Source organism: Macrosteles quadrilineatus, unplaced genomic scaffold (assembly GCF_028750875.1).
Source record: "Macrosteles quadrilineatus isolate MER2022 unplaced genomic scaffold, UCM_ALF_1.0 Scaffold_9__3_contigs__length_116548681, whole genome shotgun sequence".
Classification (NCBI taxonomy): domain Eukaryota; kingdom Metazoa; phylum Arthropoda; class Insecta; order Hemiptera; family Cicadellidae; genus Macrosteles; species Macrosteles quadrilineatus.
The window spans coordinates 98,800,437-98,826,412 of NW_026542602.1; the positions used below are offsets into that span (position 1 = coordinate 98,800,437).

The following is a 25,976-nucleotide window of genomic DNA, read 5'->3' on the forward strand; positions in this document are numbered from 1 at the left end:
TACTTAAAAATGCACTTTCTTCCAAACAAACTTTACACAACAATTAAGAGAGCAAACAGAAGTGACACTGTGGGTACCACGAGTAGCCGATTGAGACTGAGCTACACTAGTCGTATGTGTGCGCGTCTAGATTTGTTTCAATGGACACCAAGCCTGGAGCGACAGTCCTGCGACATTTGAGTCGTGGAGCTGTCTGGCAAATTGAGTCCGGGAACACCGGTCACAACAGTTGCGTCACTGTCCCTCGACTGTTTCCTTGGTTTGTGCACTCCAATTTAAAACGATGTTGAACATTTTGATAGGCCAATTGTCGATATACTCAAAGTCACCTGTGTGCGCCTGGCCTTAATAACAACAAAATAGTTTTCACACTTTCTGTGAAGCCCTGCATCACTAATTTTGTATATTTGAGTAGGACGATGGAAAGATTGCCTTGTGTGGTGAAATAGTGCACAAGATTTCTTTAGCAATGAAGAAAAGGAAAAAGATCATTAAGAACAGAAAACAGATTAGGAGGTTGCAAAGAACACAGGTTTTATGTGAGAGTCACTTTTATATTATTTTTATTTATAAAGTAATAAATACAAAATCTAACTTATTTAATTTACAAAGATAAAACTCAAAATAAAGCCAACAACTGTAGAGGTGAAACGAAAGACAAATCTCTTTAAATTACACCATATCAAGATAATTCAAACAAATTTATTCTCTTCCTAGTTTTCTCCTCTTCGAATAAATCCTGTAAATAAATAAATTATTAATTTAAAATCATTGATCATCAAAACAGTGAATATCCCCCATAGGTGACAATCGATTACCATGTACACAGAAAAGTAGCTTTCTATAACCAGTAATGATGGGCCAAATTTTGTCGTGATATCTCTTCTCGTTTTAAAGTTATAATACTTAGTCGTTATAAGACTTAATTGTCACCCTGTAGGCCTATATATATTCTAAAAAATTAATGTTCTCTTAGTTTTTGTTACTGAGATAGTTTATGTTCCATAAAAGATGCTCTAGCTTAGAATAAATTATTGTCCTATTAGTTTGAATTGGTTAAAAAGTTGTCGTATCCATATTTAGCAGCACACTCTATATTCTGTACTTTGCACTTAGGGATCTCAATCTCCGGGATCTTGAATTCCGGTCAATTTTTATAACCAAAAATCCCGGGGTTGACATCTTTTAATCCCGGCATTATTGAGATTACAAAACCTTTATTATTATTTATTATTTTTGATATTTTTGAGGAGTTAATAAAAAAGTAGACTAAAAGTAAATCGTAACAACACTAGAAATATAAACGTTTACTTACAGGACGGTTAATACATATAAAACATGGTAAGTCGTGATCTATTTCGATTAGACACTGATCATCCTTAAACTCAATAGGCGAATGTAGTGTAGGCTATATATTTCTAGTGTTATGAGACATATTTTTATTTACTTCCATCAATTGTCAATTCTTTAACTTACACAAATGTACTTAAGGCTATAAAATAAGGCAACTGAACACGTTCACTGTGGGCCACTCACCGGGGAGTGCTCTAGTTCCTTTCGGCCATGCTGAATGCTCACTGGTAAGAGTGCCGGCATCGCTTACATTCAATTCAATTTATGCGCAACAGAACACCGGGAAGAATTTAGCTAGGAATTCAGCTTTATTATGGTGTAGGTTGGTAGTAAATCTTCCTATAAAATCCCATTCTAGCAAGCTTATAAATCTATGTTGTCCCGTCTTTCTCCCTCCAATTGGCAATTGGTGGCTAATTCCAGACAAGTGCTGCTATCTGTGAGTGTTTGATCAAACTATGTTGAATCTGTGAACACAGCACATAGCTACACGTCATTTACTATATGTCAGACTGAAATATTTGAAAGCCAAACAGATTCCCTCAACACTGCGCCGAACCGGGGGCTACGTCTGCCATTGGTGGGCCGCAGCGAACGTGTTAAATCAGTAGCGGCTAGCCCATAAGGACTCTCGGACGCCGCCCTCCCAACAATACAGAAATCAATATTTTTTTTATTTATGTAATAAAAAAATAATATGTCGTAATTAAAATTAAATTACAATTACTTACGACTACTTAATCAATATTATAATAATATGAAATGAAATAGTTTTAAATTTTGAATCCAGTAATGACTGTTTTGCGATAGTCGCTTTCATACTGTGGATTGCGGACGGCGGCAACCTCCGTCCCAAACTCAATGCATGTAGTGTTATGGTAGAAACACCTAACAGCGCTGAGGGTGCCGTGACGTCATTCCAATGCTTTACAATAGGGACTCTGGGGCAGAGTCCAAAGCTGCGCGCGCATCCATAAATCAGGGCAGCCACCCTAAACTGGATAATTCTGCATCACACACGATTAGGATAGGAAGAACCATGTTGGCAGCGCTGGAGCCATCATCCACACTGTCACTACCATAAACATAAACTAACCTCACTTCTTTCCATGTCCATGACCACAGTTCAGTTATAGTTTAGTGCCAAACGACCTGTTGTTTTGTGATCAATAGTGTTTAGTGATAGTGATGGAGGCCTAAGGAAGGCAGCGGTAGTTTGTTGAAGATTGAAAGAGCTAAGTAGAAATTATTAATAGTTATACTTAATTGATTGAGTTAGTTAGTTGGTATTTTTGAGTCAATAAGTTACGTCTGTAGTTTTAGTATAGGCTAACCTAATCAACCCGAAAATGAAGTAAACTAACCATAGGTAAAGTGACTCGGACAATTTTAGTTATAGTTACTTATTATTAGTCTTAATAAGTTATTACGGGTAAATTTGCCGTGGGTTGAAGGCCTAAATCTAAATAATAATGGACGGCGGCATTTCGTTGTCGTCGACGGCTAACGTCACTAATGAAGTTAGCCTGATTATCAATGAAGGGATCAAAAATATTGACCACAGAATTTCTTTGAAAAAATTAGGACCTCCTAGACCTTTCATGAACATAAACCAAATTCAAAACAGTTCAAAGAATAAGAATAGCTTCACACGAAAATTTTCGCCACATATGTACAATCATGCAGATTGGCTATGTGGTTGTTCAATTAAAAATTCATTTTTCTGCTACACTTGTTTGGTCATGGGGGTTCAAGATAGAGCATGGACTGTAGACGGGATTTCAGACCTTAAACATCTACTGGAAAAAGTAAAAAAACACAAAACAAGTGAAAAACACATAAATGCGTCAATAGAATATGCTGTTTTAGGTAAAGTTGATATTAGATGCCAATTGGACAATGCATATAGGTTAAAAATACAAAAACAAAATGAAGATGTTTCGAAAAATCGATACATTCTAAGTAAGCTAATTGATGCAATTAAATTTTGTGGAGCGTTTGAATTAGCATTACGAGGACATGATGAACGCGAAAATTCAAAAAATCCTGGCATATTTCGTGGTTTGGTTAACCTTATGGCGGAGCTGGATGTAACATTGCAACAGCACATAAATCAAACAAATAACCGAGTGTTTTTGGGTCTGTCTAAAACCATACAGAACGAGTTATTGGACTCAATATATTACGTTTGTCTGCAAATGATTCGTGACGAATTGACACAAACCGACTATGTTGCTATTGAAGCCGACGAAACAACAGACTGTGCCACTTTATCCCAACTAGTATTTGTTATTAGGTACGAGCTGAATGGCACGATTCACGAGCGATTTATCACTTTTATTAGACCAAAAGGCCATGATGCAGAATCAGTTAGCGAAACAATTTTTGAAGTATTAGAGCAATTAAAAACTCCTGATAAAGTCATTGCCCAGAGCTACGATGGGGCTTCCGTAATGAGTGGCCAACACACGGGAGTACAAGCGCGTGTAAAATCTAAATATAAGAATGCAAATTTTGTCCACTGTTACGCACATCAATTAAACTTAATCATTGAACGCAGTGCTACACAAAATAAGCAGGTTAAGATATTCTTCAGTAATATCGAGGGGTTTTCATCATTCTTTTCCCAGTCAACAAAGAGAACTGCAGTTCTCGATGAGATAGTAAAACGTCGTATTCCAAAAAGCTCAGGTACTCGGTGGAATTTTAAATCCAGAATTGTAAGCACAATTTTTAATTATCAAAGAGAGTTGGAGGAATGTTTAAGTTACATACTCGACGATGACACCAATGACTATGCCACAATAAATAAAGCTGTTGGCCTAAGAAGTATTCTAAAAGACGAAGACTTTATTTTCTGGCTGGACTTTTTCAATCAAATACTGCCCCACAGTGACATTCTGTACAACCAACTGCAGCAAACAACAATTGATTGCGTCAAGGCGTTTAAGTTTGTAGGCGATTTCAAAACTGTGGTAGATCGCGTAAGAAACTCGACCATGTTAGATCAACCGAGAGATAGTGAACCCGAATCGAGCAAAAAGCGGAGAAGATACGACGATCAAAAACGCGTTGTCGCAAAGGAAGTGTGTGACATAATTACGTCGGGAATTGATGACCGTTTTACGTTTGTAAATCATTTGTCCGCGGCAAAACTGTTTCAGCCAAGTTTGTTTGGGGAGTTTAAAACCAAGTTTCCTGAAAAAGAGTTACACGCTGCTGCGGAACTATTTAGCCTAAATAAAACTGAATTGAAACAGGAGTTAAATGTTATTTACAATAGGGATGATTTTTCAACGGCCACAGGGTCATTAAGACTACTCAACTTTGTCTATGACAACAACCTCAAAGATGTGCTTCCAGAGTCAATCAAACTATTAAAAATCATAAGCACAATACCTATGACTACTTCGGAAAGTGAGCGTTGTTTCTCTACTTTGAAACGAATTAAAACGTTTACCAGGAGTACCATGAAACAAGACAGACTAAGTGCGCTTGCTATGTGTTCTATCGAAAAAAAGCTGTTGTCAACTTTAAACTTCAACGAAAAAGTAATAGATCACTTCGCCGGGCAGAAAGAAAGGAGGATGGATTTCACATTCAAACAGTACAATTAAAGTTAGGCCTTATCCTCATGGTATGGTTTTCTACTCATATTGCCGTGGATGTTTTAATATAAAATACAATTAGTCAAGCCTTACCCTCATGGTTTGGTTTTCTATTCGTTATTGCCGTGGGTGTTTAAATTATACAATTCAATCATTGTCAGGCCTTACCGTTTGGTTATCTACTCATTATTGCCGTGGATTTTTTACTATTAAATTATCAATTGTTAGTTATATTTTCAATACAGTGTAGTCCCGTTTTACAAGGCCGTAGGCAGGGAGGGTGGTTAGAGAGTCAAACCCCTCCCCCAAAATTCCGAAATTGAGCAGTAGGATTAAAACTAGGTTTAAAAAGTTGAATTATGAAATAGAAACCACAATAGAGGATTAATTGTTATGTTTTGCAATATCTATTCATATTTAATATAGGCCTAGTTCTATTGGGATAATAAATCTGATCTATTAAATAAATTGGTAAAAACTATTTAAAAAATATACTTTACTTTATTCTACTTATGTCTATTTGCTCATGCATGACAAACAACAGGTGAAATGGGAGTTTTTGGACTATTATTGGACACAGTTTTAGGCGTTAAAATTGCTTTAGAAAGTCACCAAACGGCTTTAAAATTTTTAAAATTTTTCCGGGGGGGGACCCCCGGACCCCCCTCTTATGTTGGGGGGTGCTCCACACCCCCCAAACCCCCCCCCTAGACAAGGTCCTAGAGCCGCCACTGTGTTAAATATTTGTCCACTTCAATCTATTATCCCTTGTGTAATTGTATACTTACAATTTCGTCTAAAGCATCCAAGTGCCAAGGATAGCGTCCTTGATGGAGTCAACATATTGAGCCGGCACCCAGTAGACCCAGTAGCGCGAGGCCTCGGTGGTGCCCATCTGTAACCCCTGGAACACCAATGGACATCAATGTGAGTGGCGTCATTGACTTAACGTTTACTAGAAGGATGATGAGATTAGAGATTTGTATGACCCTGACTCAGCAGAGTGTTTAGTTTACGGCAAAGAATGGGTGAACGATGAGTGTTGAATGAATGTGATGGCAACTTTGTTAACAATTAAGATCTGCTGGTTCTTGAGTATGGATAATTTACTAAAACCTAATGATCTACAGCTTGGACCAGTTTGGCCAGTGGATCAGTTTGGTTCAATTTTCTGATTAATAGTTTAATGTGTGAACAAATAAAAGTATTGCTTGACAAGAAGGCTTCTTTGCTTCTGTTTGTAATCAAAATTTTCATAAACAAGACTACATAGATACCCCAAGGCAGAACTACGGGGGACAGTGCGACATTGTCGCAAAAACACGGCGAGGGCTGCAGAAAGCTTTTAACTTATTTTCAAATTAGGCCCAGCATTGTCAAACAATTCTACTAGGTACTCTACAACTACAACAATCTACTATTCTACAATTCTACTACAATTGCTACTGTAACGGTAGGTTACCCGCGGGCTAACTGGAGGAATAACCACTGTTACTTTGGGTAAGGTAGCTGGAAATAAAACTCAGCACAGAATTGTGATATAATAAAACTCCACTTTATTATTAGCCTACAAAACATTCTTAAACCACACAAAGATTTACAACAAACTAAAAGGTAGAGTAGACTGCTACTGTGTAAATAATTTAAATACCATACAAGAACCCCAATTTGGAAAAAGACTCTAGACTCCAATTTGAAAAGCCTAAAGATCGTTTTTGCCTGGATCCAAGGCTGAAGGCCTCGGGCTCTAGCCCCCCCAGCAGGACCCGGTCCTCCAGGGCACACCACACCACCACTACATACAACAAAACTGACCCCATGATAAGTACACCGACCTACTTAAAGCCACAGCCTTCTGTAGGTCAGCACAAGTTTTTGTTAAAAATACAAAAACATTATGTTCACAAGTGCACTACCTCTAGACAATATTTGACCATTCCTATTACAAACCCCCTTTTCCGCTAGACAATGTCCCCAGCGCCTCAACTACATAGATACCCCAAAGCAGAACTACGGGGGACAGTATGATATTGTCGCAAAGAGACGGCGAGGGCTGCAGAAAGCCCAGCCTGCCCAAGTGGTTGTTTTTATAATATTTTTTGTATGAAAGATTATTTATTTTCAAAGGCAAAGTTCGGGCCACATGGCCCTTTTTTACACTTAACCTGTATAAGTTTCTGCCAAAAATGCATCATAACAAGTTGATAAAATTAATTTTTGCAGAAAATATTTCTGTTGAAAGTCAAAATCTTTATTTTCAGCAAAAAAATTCTCTGTTCTGCAAACATTAACGCTAGCTATGTCATGCATTACATAAATGAAAGCTGCAACGTCAGTATTTGTTACATCAATCATGAGGAAGAACACTTCGAATAATCGAATTACCATAGCAATTCAATGTAATAACAGTAGGCGTATTCCAACAAATGCAAGCGTTTGAAAACTTATTTATTTCCAAATTTTCAACTCATAATCACACAATAATCACACAGGCGGTTCATTTACACACAACTTGGACCGTGCTCACAGACCATTTTTGGATTTTTCGAAGTCTGTTGCAGAAAGTTTAAAACGTTCTGCTTTGGGGCATAGATACATCAAGATAAGAAGAAGCTTAGCTAACAAAACAGATTGAAATCTTTAACTTTTTGACAAAACAAATTCATAATAAGACTTAGGAGGGAAACGGAAAGTGCTGACTGTTCCCTGCCTTCCTCAGCAGTTGCATTAACAAAGCCTCCTCGAAGAGCTGTCAGTCTTCAGATGATTGACCACAGCGCCATGTCTTCTGCGATGTCTTCCACTACAGTGTCTGTAGTCTGTAGTCCACCCAGCAGCGTTCCTTGACAGCCATGGTGATGAACTGATATTTGTTGACTATGATGTTGCTCTGCTTTCGCCACTGATATCTCATTTGATTCAGTGTGCTGCAGCTTGGAAGTCCTCTTCTTCTTTGAAGCACTTGCCCCCAACAGAGTTACCCTGGTTGCCATTGAGTTTTATGAAGTCTCCTCCTCTTCCTTGATGTTGAAGAAAACACAGCGAATCAAAAAATTCTGGTAGCCTTGTCAGTTGATCAGAGGCAATAGGTAAATAGGAAACCTACTCATAAGTATAAATCACAAATACAATTTGAAATAAAAAAAATTAAAAAAAACTACACGTGAGTCCACCAGGACCCTTTCCTCCAGTACATAACATTAACAACTGCACACAAAACTGACCCCCTAATCAAGTACACGACCTATTTAAAGCCACAGCCTTCTGTAGGTAAGCACAACAAGTTGTTGTTTAACACCTCTAGCCTACTCACATAACATTGCCAAACACTTCCTCTTCACAATATATGATCCCTCCTACTACTCTGCTACCAACACCGAGACTGACTGGGACGGTGGCGTCGTCCTGTAATCCAGCTACAAGGAGATCATGAATAATGGATATTTATGGGCATGCACTGTGGATGCGATACTCCCTGGTGTGGCTTAACCTCTGCACTAGTGAGTACTACGACTATCCGCAGTACTATCTTGATAATTAAACTAATTCATTAATACCAAGGCAGTAATGTGGTTCGGATTCCACTATAAACTGTAGGTTCCTTAGTTGCCATTAGCTGTTGGCTATTAATTAACAGCTGTGTCTAAGGAATATGTCGGCCTTAGTCACTAACAAGACTACAAGATCGCGTCAATCATCCTACACTCATCTCCATTCATACTTGGCTTAAAATACCTACCTTCGTATGGTCGCCATTTCAGGAAAAGTCAGAACATTATAGGCTTACTTACAGTCAGGAACATTATAGGCCTACTTACAGAGATTACAAAAATGCTATTTTGTAATAAAAGGAGTCCAGGGGCTATAAACTGTTGTGATTCTTCCTTAACGAGATTTGTTTACTAAAACCGAATCCCAAATGGAGATCCATTCTACCTAATAAATAACCTCTACTGTGCATACATCAAATAAATCCCACATTGTTAGGCTTACGAAATAGGCTACACAATTGATATGGTCAAAGTAATTTACCATCCAGTTTACTCACCATGACGTGATACTGTTCGAAGCCTTCGATCGGCTCACTGACAATACTCTTGATGGAGTTCATGGGTATCTTATCCGTCCGCTCCTTGGTTCCAATCCACACCTGGTCCATCTCCAACTTGAATGTGAGTCGAACCTTGCCTCCACTTTTATTGAGCATACCGACCAGAGGAAATGGGGGAAGAGCTTCCTGGGAAAAGTATACTAATTCAAAAACCATGATTGCTTATTACATACATCTTTCATCACACAAAAAACACATTTAAAGTGATAACTCATTTTTAGCGAATTTCCCATATAGGGAATAAGCTATTACCGTAGTACTCATGGTAAGACCTGGACGCGGGACCGATTTTTTTTCGTTTTGAGGTCCCTAGAGGCCAAAAACACCATCCGTTCAAATTCATATATATATATATATATATATTTATATATTTATATATATATATATATTTATATATTTATATATATATATATATATATATATATGTGTCCGTCAGCACGATAACTCGAGCAAAAATGATCCGATTTTGATGAAATTTGGTACAAACGTGTAAACCTACGTCTATTCGAACGAGTTCGCGATCCAGCATGATCGGACCATGGGAACGGGTGTTTACGGGGGGATTTATGGGGTAAAAATAGGTTTTTCCCAATTTTGACCCAAAAAACATAAAATTTAGCAATTAATTTCCAAACCATTTTGTAGAGCTTCAAAAAACAAATAATTTAGTATATTGAAGCGTTATTATGCGCCTAATGGTTACGGAGAAAATTCCAAAAAATTGTAAATTTAAAATTCCCATGTTATTCTTATGGAGAATGAGTAAACTGATGTAGTTTGCTTGTTTACGAACATATTTTGATCAAATTTGGAAAATGTTTTTATTTCTTACTAACTATTAACATTTTACAAAAAAAAACAGTTTTACCCTCCCTAATGCAGCAAACCTAAGTACTTGTTAAACTAATTCTATTTAAATCGGGAATAAATGTTATATTTTTAAGTAGACATTTCAGTGTAAATCCAATCAGTCAAATGGAAATTCGCTTAGTCTGCAGGTTTGCTGCGGCGGGGGTATTATAATTTAAAACCAGTTTAACACCCTTTAAGATATACTACTATAAATATTAACTAATTTTTTGTGTAATTTCCCTTGAGGAAACCTAGTTCCACCTGTTATCGGCTGTATAAGAGGTCTGTTCATTAACATCATGTAGGACAGTTGTCGATGGACACGGTCATTCCGATGATGACGGAGGTGAGGACAATTGGACCTGTATGTCACAATATGTCCTGGGTATTCTCCGCGCCAAGAAGCTTGAGCTTGACCAGGATGCAGTCTAGGTCATAAAGAAATTGAATGCCAGAAACGGCGCGAGCCCTGAGGGCTTAGGTCAAACGTTGACCTGACCTGAAGTAATTTGACACACAATCCCAGGACTGTGCCCAACAGAGTAGAGGGGTTTTTTAGTGAGTAGTCTGATAAGATCAGGAGTCTCACACTACAGGCTGACTACCTGTGTGGGTAAAAGCATTTTTACCTCCTCTCCCTAAAAAAAAGAAAAGTTCTTTGTTACCCACCAAACGTGAAACTGTGTACCTACGTAGTGTTTGGCATTATTGTGCTAAGCAGAATCATGGAACGGGTACCTACTACAGTGATACTGCATTAAATTTGGACAACAACTGGGTGATACCCAAGCTTAAAAGATTCTTAAGATTCAGCAAGCCGTTGGAGAAGCTATGGGTGTAACAAAGATAAAAGATTGGTACCGTTACAACAATTTCATAGATGGCCGAACTTCGGTGGACTGTGAACCTCGTTCTGGGAGACCATCAACAAGTCAAAAACATGAAGTTATCGATAAAGTTTGAGTTTTAGTGATGGAGGATCAACTTATTACTGTTCAAGTACTAGCCATGGAAGGTGGAATCAGGATTGGTCCAGTTCATTCTATTTTAACGGAAGATTTGGCTGTGCAGATCTGGTGCAAAATTTGTCCCAGTGAACTTGACTGATGAACAAAATAGGAATTGTGTCTTGAAGCTAGGCAGTCCAAGACATGCTGGAATGCATTCAGAACTACCCAAACCTTCTGAAAACAGTTATAATTTGTGATGAGTTGTGGTTGTATGGGTATGATTCCGAAACAAAGGCATAGTATTCTCAGTGAAAACACTCATCATCGCTGTGGCCAAAAAATTATGCCAAATTCGAAGCAACCTCAAAATAATTTGAAGCAACCTCAAAGTAATGTTGTTTTTTTATGTTTTTTTTACTGCAAGGGAATAGTTTATCATGAGTACGCACCTAAAGGCCACTCAGGTACTCACTGGATATGGCACAGTGAGACTTCTGGCTGTTCCCTACCTTAAAGGGACCCAATTTCAGAGCAGAAGTGATGTAATGAAAAAAGTGACAGCTTGTCTAAAGTCTATTAAGATGGAAGAGTTCCTGACTTGTTTCTAAATGTGGCAGAAGCGCTGGAATAAGTGTGTGAAGTCCCAAAGGGAGTATGAAGGAGATCACATGTCAAAACAAATTGATCAATAAATTATTATTTTCCTGAATAAGGTCGGATGCTTTTTGAACAGACCTTGTATGTGAAATATTCCCAGCTAAGAGGACACAAATTGGGAGGCTATGGCCTCCTTTGATCTAGTCTAGTGCTAAGCTACGTAGAACAACAGTCTACCCCGACTGCAACCTAACCAATACCTTGTTCCTAAGATGCTGGGGCAGTTACGCTTCACAAGGGAGGTATTCTTCTCTCAGACAAAGTAGTGTTACAGACTTATTTAAACAAATGTAGATTTGTTCTATAACATTGTTCTGCTTTGTTTAATTTTAAACGTACTGTATTTTCTTGGATACAGTTAATTAATAATTTTACTAGTTTTAATTTAGTCCTTTCCTTATTGTATCCTGATTTCAGTTTCAGATTAAGTGGATTTTCAGATTAGCAGAGCTTCACTGTGCCAACGTTCCTAACTTACTTTAAAAATGAAACTATCTAATAATGTCACTAACCAACCGTATTCTAAACTGAGAATTGATTTTGGCCAAGAAACGATAAGTTACCGAAAATGGTACTGTTACATCACTAAACTCATTTTCAAAAGTTAAGATAAACTTTGGAATTCATACTTTGGTATCTTTGATTCCAGGCATGACGTCATCTGGTAGTCCCTTATCCAGTACTTTCCTGTGCATCTTTTGCCTACAGAAGGGTTCTTTGGTGGTAGTTGTGTTGCTATTGTCGTCTCCCGCAACATCCTAAAAAAAAAATATTTGTTAATGGTTACTGGAATGTCCGTAGTTTAAGAATGAAAATGGAGTAAATAAATACACATTTTACAGTAATAAATTGCCGCGGCCGATACGGGCGGGACTAACACGGAGATGGTCACATAACGGGAGCTGCTGGAAGACTGTGAGGAAAAGCCGGGAAAATAGGAGCGTGGTCAGGCTGTGTTGTGATTGGTCGGTTGAGGGTGGCGTGATGATCGGACCACGGCAACGGTTTATTCACTCAAACACTGCCATCATGATACATACATTGACAATAGTTATATACAGCAAGGTGTACTATATGAAATACACTACATTTCCTCCCCCTTAACTTTGATGACTATCAAATCATATATAAAATTGATAAAACTGTTTTGAATTAGAACATAAATATAACACGATAATTATCAGCAAAATACTCATCACGCATTGTAAAAGAACACAACAATAGTTACACACATAATATAAAATCAATAAAATACTACTGAACCGTTATGATATCTGAAATTCAACTCAAACCAAAAATTATACCATAATAATAACAAAAATCTATTGTAACACACTAATAAAAGAATATAGAATCTGCTGAATAAACACAGCATACATAAATACATCATAACTCAAAACAATATCCAGAACATTTGGTTTTAGTACATATATTTTACAAGTTAAGTTTCTCGGTTGGTTTACGTTCCCGAGTAGGGTAACGTCGATCTACTACCGTTTGTTTTGGACTATCAGCTGTTACTATACTACGTGGAGTAGGAATGTCTGCTATGACGTCAGACTTCCGCATAGTAGCGCTCGCGCGGTGTGGTGTATTTTGTTTTGGACTACGCGATTGTTGTGGCGGTGTACCTGGAACAGCTGATGCCCCCACTACTACTACTGGCCGTTGCTCACTTGACAGACCTGGTGGCAACAATGGTACAGACGCTTCTCTGTCAATACTAAAAGTGGGTGGTATACTGTTTACCCCTATTATTTAGTCAATATGACGCTTCCATATTACATCATTTTTCAACCTAACCAAATAAGACACTGCACTTAATTGTCTAACTACTACACCTTCTATCCACTTACTTCTACCCCTATAGTCACGAACAATTACTGGCTGACCCTCAAACAACACTCGGGTCTTACTTCCGCCATAATTCTGAATCTGTTTACTCTGTCGGCCATGTACAAACTGTGGTAGGTTTGGCCTGATCAAATCTAACCTACACCTTAATGGTCTATTAAACATCAATTTTGCAGGGGTTTCGTTGGTGGTTAAGTGCACAGAATTTCTATAAGCTAACAAAAACTTACACAAAGATAAATCTACACTGTCGTTACTCATAATAGCTAGCTTAATTCTTTTCTTAACATTTTTGACAGAGTTTTCGGCTAGACCATTTGTAGCTGGGTGAAATGGTGGTGTCAATGTGTGTGTGATTCCATTAGATTTCAAAAAATCTTTAAATTCAAAAGAAGTAAACAGTGGTCCGTTATCAGAAACTATTTGGTGGGGAAGACCAAATCTCGCAAATAGTGGTCTGAGCTTAGCAATAGTTTGTTTGGCTGCCGTAGAGCTCACTTCTTCTACTTCCAACCACTTACTGTGAGCGTCTACTATGATGAGATACAATTTACCATTAATAGGGCCCAAGAAATCAACATTTAGGCGTTCCCATACGTTTTTGGGATGTTCCCACACGTGTAAGTTACACTTAGCTGGGCTCTGACGTACCATCAGACAGAGTGAACAGCTGTTAGCTAAATTTTCTATATCCGCATCTAGACCAGGCCACCAAAAGTACGATCGGGCCATGGCTTTCATCTTAACAATTCCGAGATGCCCACAATGTAATTCTGACAAAAGCAACTTCCGTAAATGTTGAGGTACCACTATTCTATGCCCCCACATAATGATACCGTTCTCAACAGCTAATTCACTTTGTCGCTGGTAGTAGGGTTTTAAATTCTCGTCAGTACTTGGTGCGTAGTTTGGCCAGCCATACAAAACATAACCTAAAACTTTGTTTAACACAACGTCCCTTTTTGTCTCTTCTCTTACATTATTAAAATTAACAGGAATGTCATTTTCTTGAATGTATTGCAAATACGTGCCAACATAGTTTACATCGTCTGACTCAAAAGGAAAATCTCTTATATTTAAGGGCAATCTAGATAGGCAATCGGCGTTGGCATTCGCCTCTGACCTCACGTACTTAATGTCAAAATCGTAATCAGTTAGGAAGAGCGCGTAGCGCTGAAGTCTGCTGGCTGCGTACGCAGGCAACCCTTTCTTAGGTCCGAAAATGGACAACAAAGGCTTATGGTCTGTAATTAAGACGAATTTCCTACCATACAAATATTGGTTAAATTTTTTAACCCCATACACAATACCTAGTGCTTCCTTGTCTATGACACTATAGCCTACCTCAGCTTTTGACAATGTACGTGAAGCGTAACAAATCGGTTTCTCTGAACCGTCTTTCTGTCTCTGACTTAGTACACACCCTAAACCATAACTAGAGCTATCAGTAGCTAGGCTTACAGGTAAGTTAGGATCGTAATGTGCTAATATTGGTGCTGACACCAATTTACTTTTGATTAGCTTAAATGCTTGATCACAGGTGGCTGTCCACTCAAAAACACTGTCCTTTCTTAACAAATTATACAAAGGGGCTGCGATAGTTGATAAATGGGGTACATACTTGCCATAGTAATTTACCATGCCTAAAAATGCTTTTAGCTGTGACACGTCAGTTGGTATAGGAGCTTTCTCTATAGCACTTATCTTAGACGGTGAGGTGCTTAGACCTTCCTCACTCAAAATATACCCTAAATATTCAATCGATTTACGAAAGAACTCACACTTTTTCTTGCTTACTGTCAAACCATTAGCTTTAAGTTTACTACACACTTCAATTAACCTCTCTTTATGTACCTCATTGTTCTCACCCGTAATCAAAATATCATCCAGGAAACAAACTACTCCTGGAATACCTGCAAGAATGGTTTCCATTATCCTTTGAAAAATACCTGGTGCTGACGCCACACCATATGGAACTCTATTATACATGAAAAGCCCTTTTGTAGTACTTATGGTACACAACTTTCTTGACTGCTCATCTAAACTCACTTGCTGATAAGCCTGAGATAGGTCGATTTTAGAGAAGGTTTTACCCTTTTGTAAGGTGTTAAAAAGATCTTCTATTTGGATGTCTATCAATTACCAAAGAATCATTTAGTGAAGAAGCCCGAAAATCAGCACACAAACGTAACTCTCCTGATTTTTTAATAATCGGAACAACTGGACTTCCCCATTCACTGTTACTGACCAGTGACAAGATTCCTTCCTCTACTAATCGATCTATCTCTGCTTCTACTTTACTCTTTAGGGCAAAAGGAATTGGCCTAGGCTTCAGAAATCTAGGGACTGCATTATCTTTTAACACTAACCTAGCCGACTCGCCCTTATAACATCCTAGTTTGTCTGTAAATACTTCCGGGAACTTTTGATACAACTCACTTACGATTTTAGACTCCCCTTCTATCACATTACAAAAAGCTTTACTCTGACCTGAGTTAGCATACACCGTGTTGCTCCTTACGTTAGGTATCTTAATTACAACCTCAAGATCTCGAATCCAATCTCTCCCCATCAAGGGATTCGCGCCCTTAGCAATCACATACAAGGTTAACTCTTTCATAACATCTCTGTACTTAACTCTTACGCTCAATTTACCAAGTGGCTTAATAGGCTGATTAGTATATGAACTTAATACTAAATTTGTACTTTGTAACTCCAATGAGCTGAAATTCTCCTTGTAACAATTTTCATTAATGACACTTACACAAGCGCCACTATCAACTTCAAAATTCAAAGACCTGTTCTCAACTTGCAAATTTACCATAATAGGCCTTACCCTATCATTTGCTACATTACTCTCATCATTATCTAAGGCAAAAAGATTAGTTAAATCATAATCACTCTCTGTAGTCTGTTCATTACGTCCATCTTCATTTTCATCAACATAGTGCTGCTTACTATATTTCTTATGACTAGAATTATGAAATGTAAGTGGCTTACCCCTGTCCTGGGTTCGGCAAACCTTCGCTAAATGCCCTAGCTTTCCACATTTATTGCACTTATATGACTTGAACCTGCACACATTGGCCCTATGCCCTAGCTTTCCACAGCAAAAACACTTCACATCACTTCCACTTGACACTCTCTCCTCCCTCCTGTAGTTGGTTGACCGGCTCTGGCTCTGTTGTTGTTGTTGTGGGTAGTGTTGACGTTGGCCTCCATGACTGCCACTGCCACTGTTGTTGTTGTGCGCCGCCGCCGCCGGCCCCTTCCGCCCGGCGTTGTAGTGAAGTTGCGTCGTCTGCTGTTGACTCCGCGCTGTCTGCATGCCCGACATCAGCGCCGCTGCACCTCGCTCCGCCATTTCCATATTGGTTGCTATGGTTACCGCCTTTTCAAAAGTCAGCTCCGCCTCGCCGAGTAACCGTTTCTTGATGACGTCACTTCGGATACCGCTCACAAGCCTATCCCTCAAATAATCCGACAGATTGGTTTTAAATTCGCAAAACATCGACAGTTCCTTTAATTGCACTACGTAATCAGAGATTGACTCATGTTCTCTCTGAGTTCTCAAACTAAATTTATAACGTTCCGTTATAAACGATGGCGTTGGACTTAAATGTTTTTCAACTAACTCCACAATTTGATCAAATGTCTTATCCGCTGGCTTATCCGGTGCGCACAAATTCTTCACTAAATTATACGTTTTCAAACCCATGACCGTTAACAAAGTAGACACTTTTTTCTCGTTCTTAATGTCATTAGCGTCAATAAAAATTAATAACCTCTCTATATATGAGGACCACGTTTCTTCAGCCGCATCAAACGCATTCATAGACCCTATAAGACCTGCCATTTTATACTCGTTAAATAGTCTATCTATACAAACTGGTGAAACTCCTGACATATAAATTAATTTACGACTCACCGAATGTCTCGTTACACTGCAAACTCTTACCTCCCGTTACCGTCCTATTAATGTCAAGTTTGCACTTTTTCACTCTCACTGCACAGTTCACACACAGTTCCTTGAAGACGCGATCACGACAGTCCTTCTACTGTTGGTCGCACAATTAATTGTTCACACGCGACAGCCCTTCCGCTTGCCGGTAACAATCTTCTGCACACACGCGACAGCCCTTCCGCTTGCCGGTTACGTGAATTCTCACTGCCTCGTCGCCAAATTGGAATGGCTCAAAGGCATCCTCGTCGCCAAATTGGAATGTCCGTAGTTTAAGAATGAAAATGGAGTAAATAAATACACATTTTACAGTAATAAATTGCCGATACGGGCGGGACTAACACGGAGATGGTCACATAACGGGAGCTGCTGGAAGACTGTGAGGAAAAGCCGGGAAAATAGGAGCGTGGTCAGGCTGTGTTGTGATTGGTCGGTTGAGGGTGGCGTGATGATCGGACCACGGCAACGGTTTATTCACTCAAACACTGCCATCATGATACATACATTGACAATAGTTATATACAGCAAGGTGTACTATATGAAATACACTACAGTTACTTTAACACTTTTATTTGAAATGGTGATCATATGGAGGTAGGTATTTTAAGCCAACTATGAATGGAAATGAGTGTAGGATGTGTGGCACAATCTTTTAGTCATGTTACTGACTAAAGCCGACATGTTCCTTAGACAGGACTGGTAATAATTAGTAGTCCATACAGCCAATGGCAACCAAGGGACCTACAGTTAAAGTGGAATTGTTGCCTAGTAATTTACAAAATGGTCTAATTATCAGGATAGAACTGCGGGTAGTCGTGGTACTCACTAGTGTGGATGTTAATCTACACCAGGGAATACCACATCCACAGATCATGCCTATATAAATATCCACAATTCGTGACCTCCAAGTACCTGGATTACAGGATGTTGCTATGGCAGGGGTGCCCACAAGGGGGGGGGGTTGTGACGCAGACTGCGTCATTGAAATTCTTGGGGGGGGGGGGTTGCGAAAAATTCAAATGGGGGGGGGTGGCTACAGTTAATTGCAACAGTGTTCAACGTGACGACAATCAAAAATTTACTACGAAGTCACCAGGCTACAATACATTACACTATTGTGTAGATACTCGATTACCTGGAATAATATGGAGGGGGGTAATGGGGCAATGAAAAATACGGTTAATCCAATATAGCATAAAAATACATGATAAACCCATTAAAACGCTGTAAACAGCCATTAACATCACGATTTACATTTGTATAAACAAAATTCAATATTGCACAATAATTATTATTGTGCAATAACATTATTATTGTACAATTCAAATAATTTATCTTGGTTCAGTTGTACAAACGGCAACGTTTAAAACTATAGCTAACTCAAACTCAACTAATAACTAACTAGCCAAACACTGCATAGCTATAAATAACGTAGTAACTATTAACTACGTACTGCTCATGACATACAGATAAGCTACCGGTATTTGCTGTATCACAGCATAGGAATTGATAGATAAGTAATGAAAAAGTGTAAAATTATATTTAGAGATAATAAAAACACTCTTAAAAAAGAATGTAACGAGAACAATCTTGTTATTCTTTTTCTTTGTTCTTCTGTTCTTTATTAGGTTTCTCTTAAACTCATACACAAATTCAACAAGTCGCCATATTTAGGCCTACTCATTGCCCAATCACAGCCTTACTAAAGTTACCATGGTTACTAATCACAGTAAGCATTATATCGTCATCATTCCCCAGCTGTTGTATCTGAAATCTGTTGTAACATAGCGCACAACAGACAGAAGTGTAAAACGGATCAAACGATTGTTGGCGCAAGCGTTGTTTCCATTTCATTTTCATCAAAGGAGCTGTGATGTTTCCAATGGGTGGGAGAGGGGGTCGTTATATCAAGAGAAAGGCGCTGACAATTCGTTAAGCAGAGATTACGAACGCTATATAGATATTCTGCCAATAAAAAATTCCTTAAATTGAGGTGACTTATAATACTCTAATTTTATTTATATAGAAAGATAAGTTTTCCAGTCCTGTACAACACTGATTCACGGTCTTTTCCCAGTAATCAAAATTCAAGTACAACTTGATACACACAGAATCTTCGGTTCCTGGCCTGGATGATGGCTAGTTTAGTTATTTAAATTAATTTACAGTTACATATTAGTATCCGTGATAAATCAAACCCGTTATGTAAGCCACACGGTTAATCTCACTTGGTTTTGGATTTGCTTACAAGCAAGATCGGAAATGGTTACAAACGTGATCGGAAATGGTTAGGGCCTACACAGTATTGTAAACAACATACATGTAAACATTTCAGTGACAGCTAGAAAAAGGAATCTTTATCAAAACAGCTGTTCGTAATTTCATATATGACGTGTTCTCCAGATTATTAGTATTTCATAAAAATGACGTATGTAGTTAACATGGAGAAAAAAATAGAAAAATCACACAAAATTGGGTTTTTGATCGTCTGTTATTTTATTTCCAAAATAGTGAGGCCCTAATGGCTATACACTCTCGCCAATCCTGTGAATACAATTAAACCATTAGAATCATAATCGGTAGGCCTACTCTAGTTTTCTTTAGAGTAGGCTGTGTAAAATGCCTTCTGGGCCGTGACAGACGGACATAAATTGAGATAAGACATGTTTCAACTTCTTCAATGTATAAAACGTAAAAATAACCCAAAATATGTATAATTCTGAGCAATGTACAGACAGAACTATAACTTTATTTATATAAATTAACTAGGTTTGAATTCTTAATATCTTAAAAAAATTTATAAAACTTCTTTTAGTTTTACAAATAGTGCTGGGTGGGGGAATGTTGTTTCTCATTTGTTGTGTACTTCATTTATGGTGGGGGGGGGGGCTGTTGCTCAATTGGGGGGGGGGATGCGTCATGAGTCTAGGGGGGGATGGGCACCCCTGGCTATGGTCCCTGTCTAACAAAAGTAAACTGAGACAACAATAGGCCTAGATAAATTGATTTGTTTGGACTTGTTACAAGTGCGTCTAGGCTTACGGAATTTGCATAAAAAATATGGGTTTTTAGAGGATTTTTAGAAAATAGTTGTCAGAGATATGTAAAATGTAAGTAAATTATGCAACATTCAACAATTTAATTTAATAGCAGCAAATTTTGTGACGTTTACCCATATCACAACACAATCAAGTATAGCCTAATGAAATATTTACTTTTACAGTAGGCTAAACAAAATGAAAATATGTTGGTTAGTTGGTCCTAGTGGCGGAGAAACAGAGGAGGGATTTGCCCCCCCCCCCCCCCAAATCCTAATAATAACAACAAATCCTAAATTCGAACTAATGACCAATTAATAGGACACATTGCTCACCTTTGTGGGCATACAAATTTTTTCGGAGGAGGCCCCAGAGCCCTCTCTCCCCCAGCCAAGGGTGTTTACCCCAAATTTATTCCTCTGGATCCGTTCTTGCTTGACTCGGTACATTATGATTTGTTTTTTTATAACTTACCCTCTTTATATCCTAGAAAGCTAGGCTCTAGCGCAGAACCATTTTACACATAACTTCAGCCTAGGCCTACAGGGACATTGCATTAATACATAATTAAAGCCTTTGGGTTTTTGGGGATTTGAATCAAGGACCTTGATAACTGAAGCCAAAAGCTCTACCACTAGACCAGTTTTCTCCCTAACCGATCACAGTTAACAATAGGCCTAAAATTAAATAACCAACAACAGAACACCCAGATACCTCTAGCCTCACTTTTCATGCTAAAACTTTAAACGCAAGACTTTACATAACTTAGATCACAATATGAATATCTTGTATTGAGACAACTTTTTACTTCCATGGTAAAAATGTAAAAAAGGTGTAATTACAATAAAACAATTGTTTTATAAAACTCTGTGGAGTTCCTGGGACACCCAATATTTACTTAAATTTTTAGGAACTCTTCTGGGAAATGGGGGTATCTAGAAGTGCAAATATACTAAGATTCTACAAGATCGGCAGATACACCAAAACTTTGTCACGTGTAAACAGTTTACAGTTTACTTAAACCAATACTTTTAAATCCATCTGAATGCATTTACTTCATTACACCAGGTTATGACGTAGTAATTTTTTACATTACTGTTACAAAAAAGCCTTATAAAACTAATTTTCCTGCCTGGTTCCCATCTTAAAACAAAGAGACTAAGTATTCATTTGCCACAAACCTGTGAGCTGTGGGTGGATACTGCTATGACATCGTTGAGTTTTGACCCCACCACCATCACCTTCATTCCCTTCGTCACTCCCAACTCTCTCAATGTTCTCTCATCTTTGGCGAGTCCTTTGATCATTACCTTTTGCAATGAATGGGGAACACCTGAAACCGTTGAATGATCAGATTACAATACACTCTTCTATTTCAAGAAGTATGATGATTGTTAAGTAGACGTAGAGTAGAAGTAAACAATCGTCAGCGTGTCCTACAGACAGCCTCGAATGCTCGCTATCATGCTATATATAAATCCCTAAGTTTAGATTTGAAAGATAATAGTTACGTTTGTTCAAAGTTGGATTTTAATACAATTAAATGGATTTTCAAGTCTACTGTAAAAAAAATTAATCAATTAACAATAAAGATTGATTTGTATAATTTACCTTATTGGTTAGTCAATGTAATAAGTTAATATTAGGCCTAAGCTACAGCTTTAACTTATAGCCAGGTTTTCACAAGCCCCATGGAAAGGCATGTTACCTAGATCATATAACTTAAAATACAGACTGAGGCAAGGCCATCACACTAAAAAAACAGGCCGTAATGCTCGTCAAGCATGACGTCACGATAGAAGACGGCAATGATGTAATGTTTGCCGTTTGTGATCAGCTGCTTGTTTTCATCTTTTCTTCACATTACCTACGTCATAGCCGTCTTCTATCGTGACGTCATGCTTGACGAGCATTACGGCCAGTTTTTTTTAGTGTGGCCTTGACTGAGGTCATTGCCGACTGGCCTTGAGCAAGTGATGTAGATTATGGACTAAAAACCTGTAATATTTAGGCTTATGTAACTAAGAATCTAGGTTACTTACAGATGAAGAGATTTAAGACAATCTGAATATGTTAATAAAAACTGCTCACCAATAACATCTTCTAGGTGTTTTTTAAGTTGACCTACATTGTCGTCGAGCGGGAACTGTACATCATGTTTATTCTTATTATAAATCACAGTAAAGTCTATTATTTCTGCGGCAGGCAGGTTGGGTTCCATCTTGATTGGTTCAATAGCAGTCTCTTTAGCATGGTTTTTTATCACATATTCACAGTTTGGTTTATTATTCACTTCGTCCTTGGCATCACCAGCATCACCTGCTAAAATATGAGAATAATATACAGTTTCTTTATAGCATAACTTATTTAGTTAATAACATTTTGTATGTCCGAGTAGACTAATTGTATAATAGCCTACCTGTAGGGCTAAAAAGGCAAAATTTTTCATAGCTTCATACTTTGGTATAGCTTTAAAAGGCTGGCCAAAGTTAATCAAAATTGTGTCAATTATTTCAAGCCAGGAGTTTACAGTAACTTACTAAGTTAAACTTGTATGTTGACTGAACCCAATACAGGAAATTGTATAGCCTAACAAAAAATCTACACACGTGTATCCATAGGGTACTTTAACATCCATATTTTCTCCGCAGTTACATCAATCAACTTATCAATTCAATTATCAATCATTGAGATGGGGACGCCACCTAGGTGCGTATTTTAACCCAAATATGTGTGAAGGATGAGTGTAGAATGAGGTGTGTGATGACCTGTGTAGCTTTGTTATTGACTAAGATCAGCGATTTCATTAGTCAGGATCATTTATCAGCCCAATGATCAGGAACAGCTGGGTCCAGTTTCGAACCATCAAAAAGCTACTGACTTTTTGACGTACTGACTGAAGCGAGCACTATAACCACTCAGCTACCCAGCCAGTCATACCGTAGCTAGGCTATCTTGAAACAGTAGGCCTACATCTCTCACAGGCCCCAAAGCAGAACTACAGGCAACATTGTCAGAAAGAGATGTCTAGGGCTGCAGAAAGCGTAGCCTGCACCAAGTTTTGTTTGAATGAAAAATTACTTATTTTTGCAGGTAAAGTTAGGGCTGCATGGTATTTTCTTACACTTAATCTGTATCGCATCAGTTTCTGCAGAAAATGCTACATAACAAGTTAATAAAATAGTTTTTTGCAGAGAATATTTCTGTAGAAAGTCTAAGTGCAGCTTTATTTTCTGCTGAAAAATTCTACGAACTGCAAACATTAACGCTAGCCTTCAAAACGTTAAGTTATGCATTACATAAACGAAAGCTGTGAGGTCAATGTATTAGGTTTATCGATCGTGAGTAAGAATGCATAGAATAACCTAGGCCTAATTACTTACTTAATGTAGCCTAATTAGTAACTTAGCTTAGGCATATTTAAATGGACACGAGCGTTTGAAAACTTATTTATTTCCAAATATTCATTAAAATTATCACACGAGCGGTTCATTTATATGGAACTTGGACCGTGAAAGCCCACAGAACATTTTTTGACTATCCCAAGTCCGTTGCAGAAAGTATAATACATTCTTCTTTGGGGAGTAGGCCTAAGCTAGCCTAAACTTATAGGCTAGGTACAGGTCGGCCAAAACAACTGTGCACACGGACGGGGCGCTACTAGTTGAACTAAAACATAGGCTAAGTTACTTGTTATTGGCAGTGCTGGGGGTATGGGTGAGTGAGTAGCAAGACACAAATGTTTTCACAAAAGTACCCCCGCCAACCCCCTCGCCTATGCCCGACCAGATCTAGTCGCGCTCATAGAAACTTTGGCCAAACTGTGTTTTTGTGGCCTTATAATTTTTCCATTGGTTCTCCTACAAAATGGATAAACTTAGTTTGATAAATTTTGATTTCCTTGTTTACGCCAAAGGCATTTAAAAAAAAAGATGTTAGGCTAAGTTTAAGTGAGTAAGTTAGGCCTACCTACACAACACTTTTGAAGGAAAGCGGCCTAAACCCATAGGCCTACCTAAATTGTTTTGTTTAACTTAAGTTAAAGTTAAATTAAGATAAGTTATATAAGTTAGGCTAGGCTATTTTAACATTTTGTAGAAAACTAATTACTTAAAAAACGTACATTCACAGTAAACTTAATGTTTGACCAGTTTTAAGTAGCGGCAGCAAATGAACTGTTGTCAGTGTCTAGAAAAGTGCTGAGGCCATAGGCCTAACAGAATTTAAAAAGATTAAAAAGTCTTTTGTCCGGATGATCAAACAAAATTTCAACCAAGCAAAACCCCAACATGATCATAAATGGTCTAACCTACAGGGTTTTTTTGAATAACTTAGGTCGGGTGCAGTTTATGGTAATTCTGAGCAATTACTTGGTCAACCCCAATTTTTTTCATACTTTACTACGGTCATCAGGAGGTTCTCAGAAAGCAAGAAACATATAATTCAAGGCCCGCAAGGCCATATTACAGGTTGCCGAGCGATAAGAAGGTTCAAAGTTTAAGCGATAACAGTGGCTTGCGGGAGACGCGCGGAAGGCCAGTTGTGACAGTACCGTTATGGCTATGGCTAGTGGTTCCTCCGACAATCCTCCCGGCGATTACTGAGTTAATTAATAACCTAACTTAACCTAACCTAACCTAACTTATTATGTTTTTTTAGTCTCAAATACATCTCTAAGGCCAATTGTAACAGTACCGTTACGTTACGTTAGGTTAGGTTAATTAATAACCTAACTTAACCTAACCTAACCTAACCTAACTTAACCTTGCGGGGCTTAAATTATATGTTTCTTGCTTTCTGAGAACCTCCTGATGACCGTAGTAAAATATGAAAAAAATTGGGGTTGACCAAGTAATTGCTCAGAATTACCCAGTTTATTAACTGGGCTACGCTCATATCGATTGAAACTATCGATTCGATTAGTAAACCTTCATGCGATTTTTTCACCATCAGCAAGTTTGGTTGGTTAGGTTAGGCTAGGTTATGATAGTTTTATTTTATAGCCTAGGGCCTAATAGATAGGCCTATATTTAAAAATATTGATTATTAATCAATATTTTCAATTCGATAGTATCAAATTATATTAGCGTAGCCCAGTTAAGAAACTGTACCCAATAGGTCCACTTGAACAGACCTATCTTATGACTTTTGGATTAATATGCCTAAGTTAGGCCAAGCCTATGTAGGCCTAGCCTACATTGAATTAGGCTTACAGTAGCAAGTATTTGCATGTTTTGGTTACTTAAAATAAAACAAACTTAAAGTACCCTTAGGTGGGATGATAAACTGGTACTGAGTTCAATAGTTACTATTTTTGTAAAATATATTAAACTTGAAAGTAAAAGATCCAGTCAAGATGACACAGCTCTCAACAGATGATATTTCTAACCTAAAAAGGCACTGGGTGGGTATTATCTGTAAAAAGATATACCTGGATTTTCCATATTTCTGTAACTGATTATAATTTCAATCTGAATACTATTTAGTTTAAATATATATATACTCAAAAGTCTAAAATAATCACGTAGAATTCACGAAAATGATGAATAATCAGGATTTTGTTGAACAATAACAACCGAGTCATTAAACAAA

At 38.0% G+C, this 25,976-nt stretch overlaps 1 protein-coding gene across 2 annotated transcripts; it reads right to left on the minus strand.

Moving 5' to 3' along the window:
• Positions 1-546: 546 nt before the first annotated feature.
• On the minus strand, positions 547-25,976 carry LOC129004278 (ubiquitin domain-containing protein UBFD1-like). 2 transcript variants are annotated; one of them, XM_054432796.1, is made up of 7 exons: positions 25,816-25,976; positions 22,476-22,703; positions 21,566-21,717; positions 12,161-12,289; positions 9,010-9,198; positions 5,750-5,865; positions 547-739 (listed from the first exon to the last, which is right to left on the minus strand). In XM_054432796.1, the coding sequence occupies exons 1-6, from the start codon at positions 25,826-25,828 to the stop codon at positions 5,758-5,760; spliced, it is 819 nt and encodes a 272-aa protein (XP_054288771.1). In that variant the 5' UTR covers positions 25,829-25,976; the 3' UTR covers positions 547-739; positions 5,750-5,757. The 2 variants fall into 2 exon arrangements, with proteins under 2 accessions (XP_054288771.1, XP_054288770.1); XM_054432795.1 differs by having other exon boundaries at positions 22,476-22,706.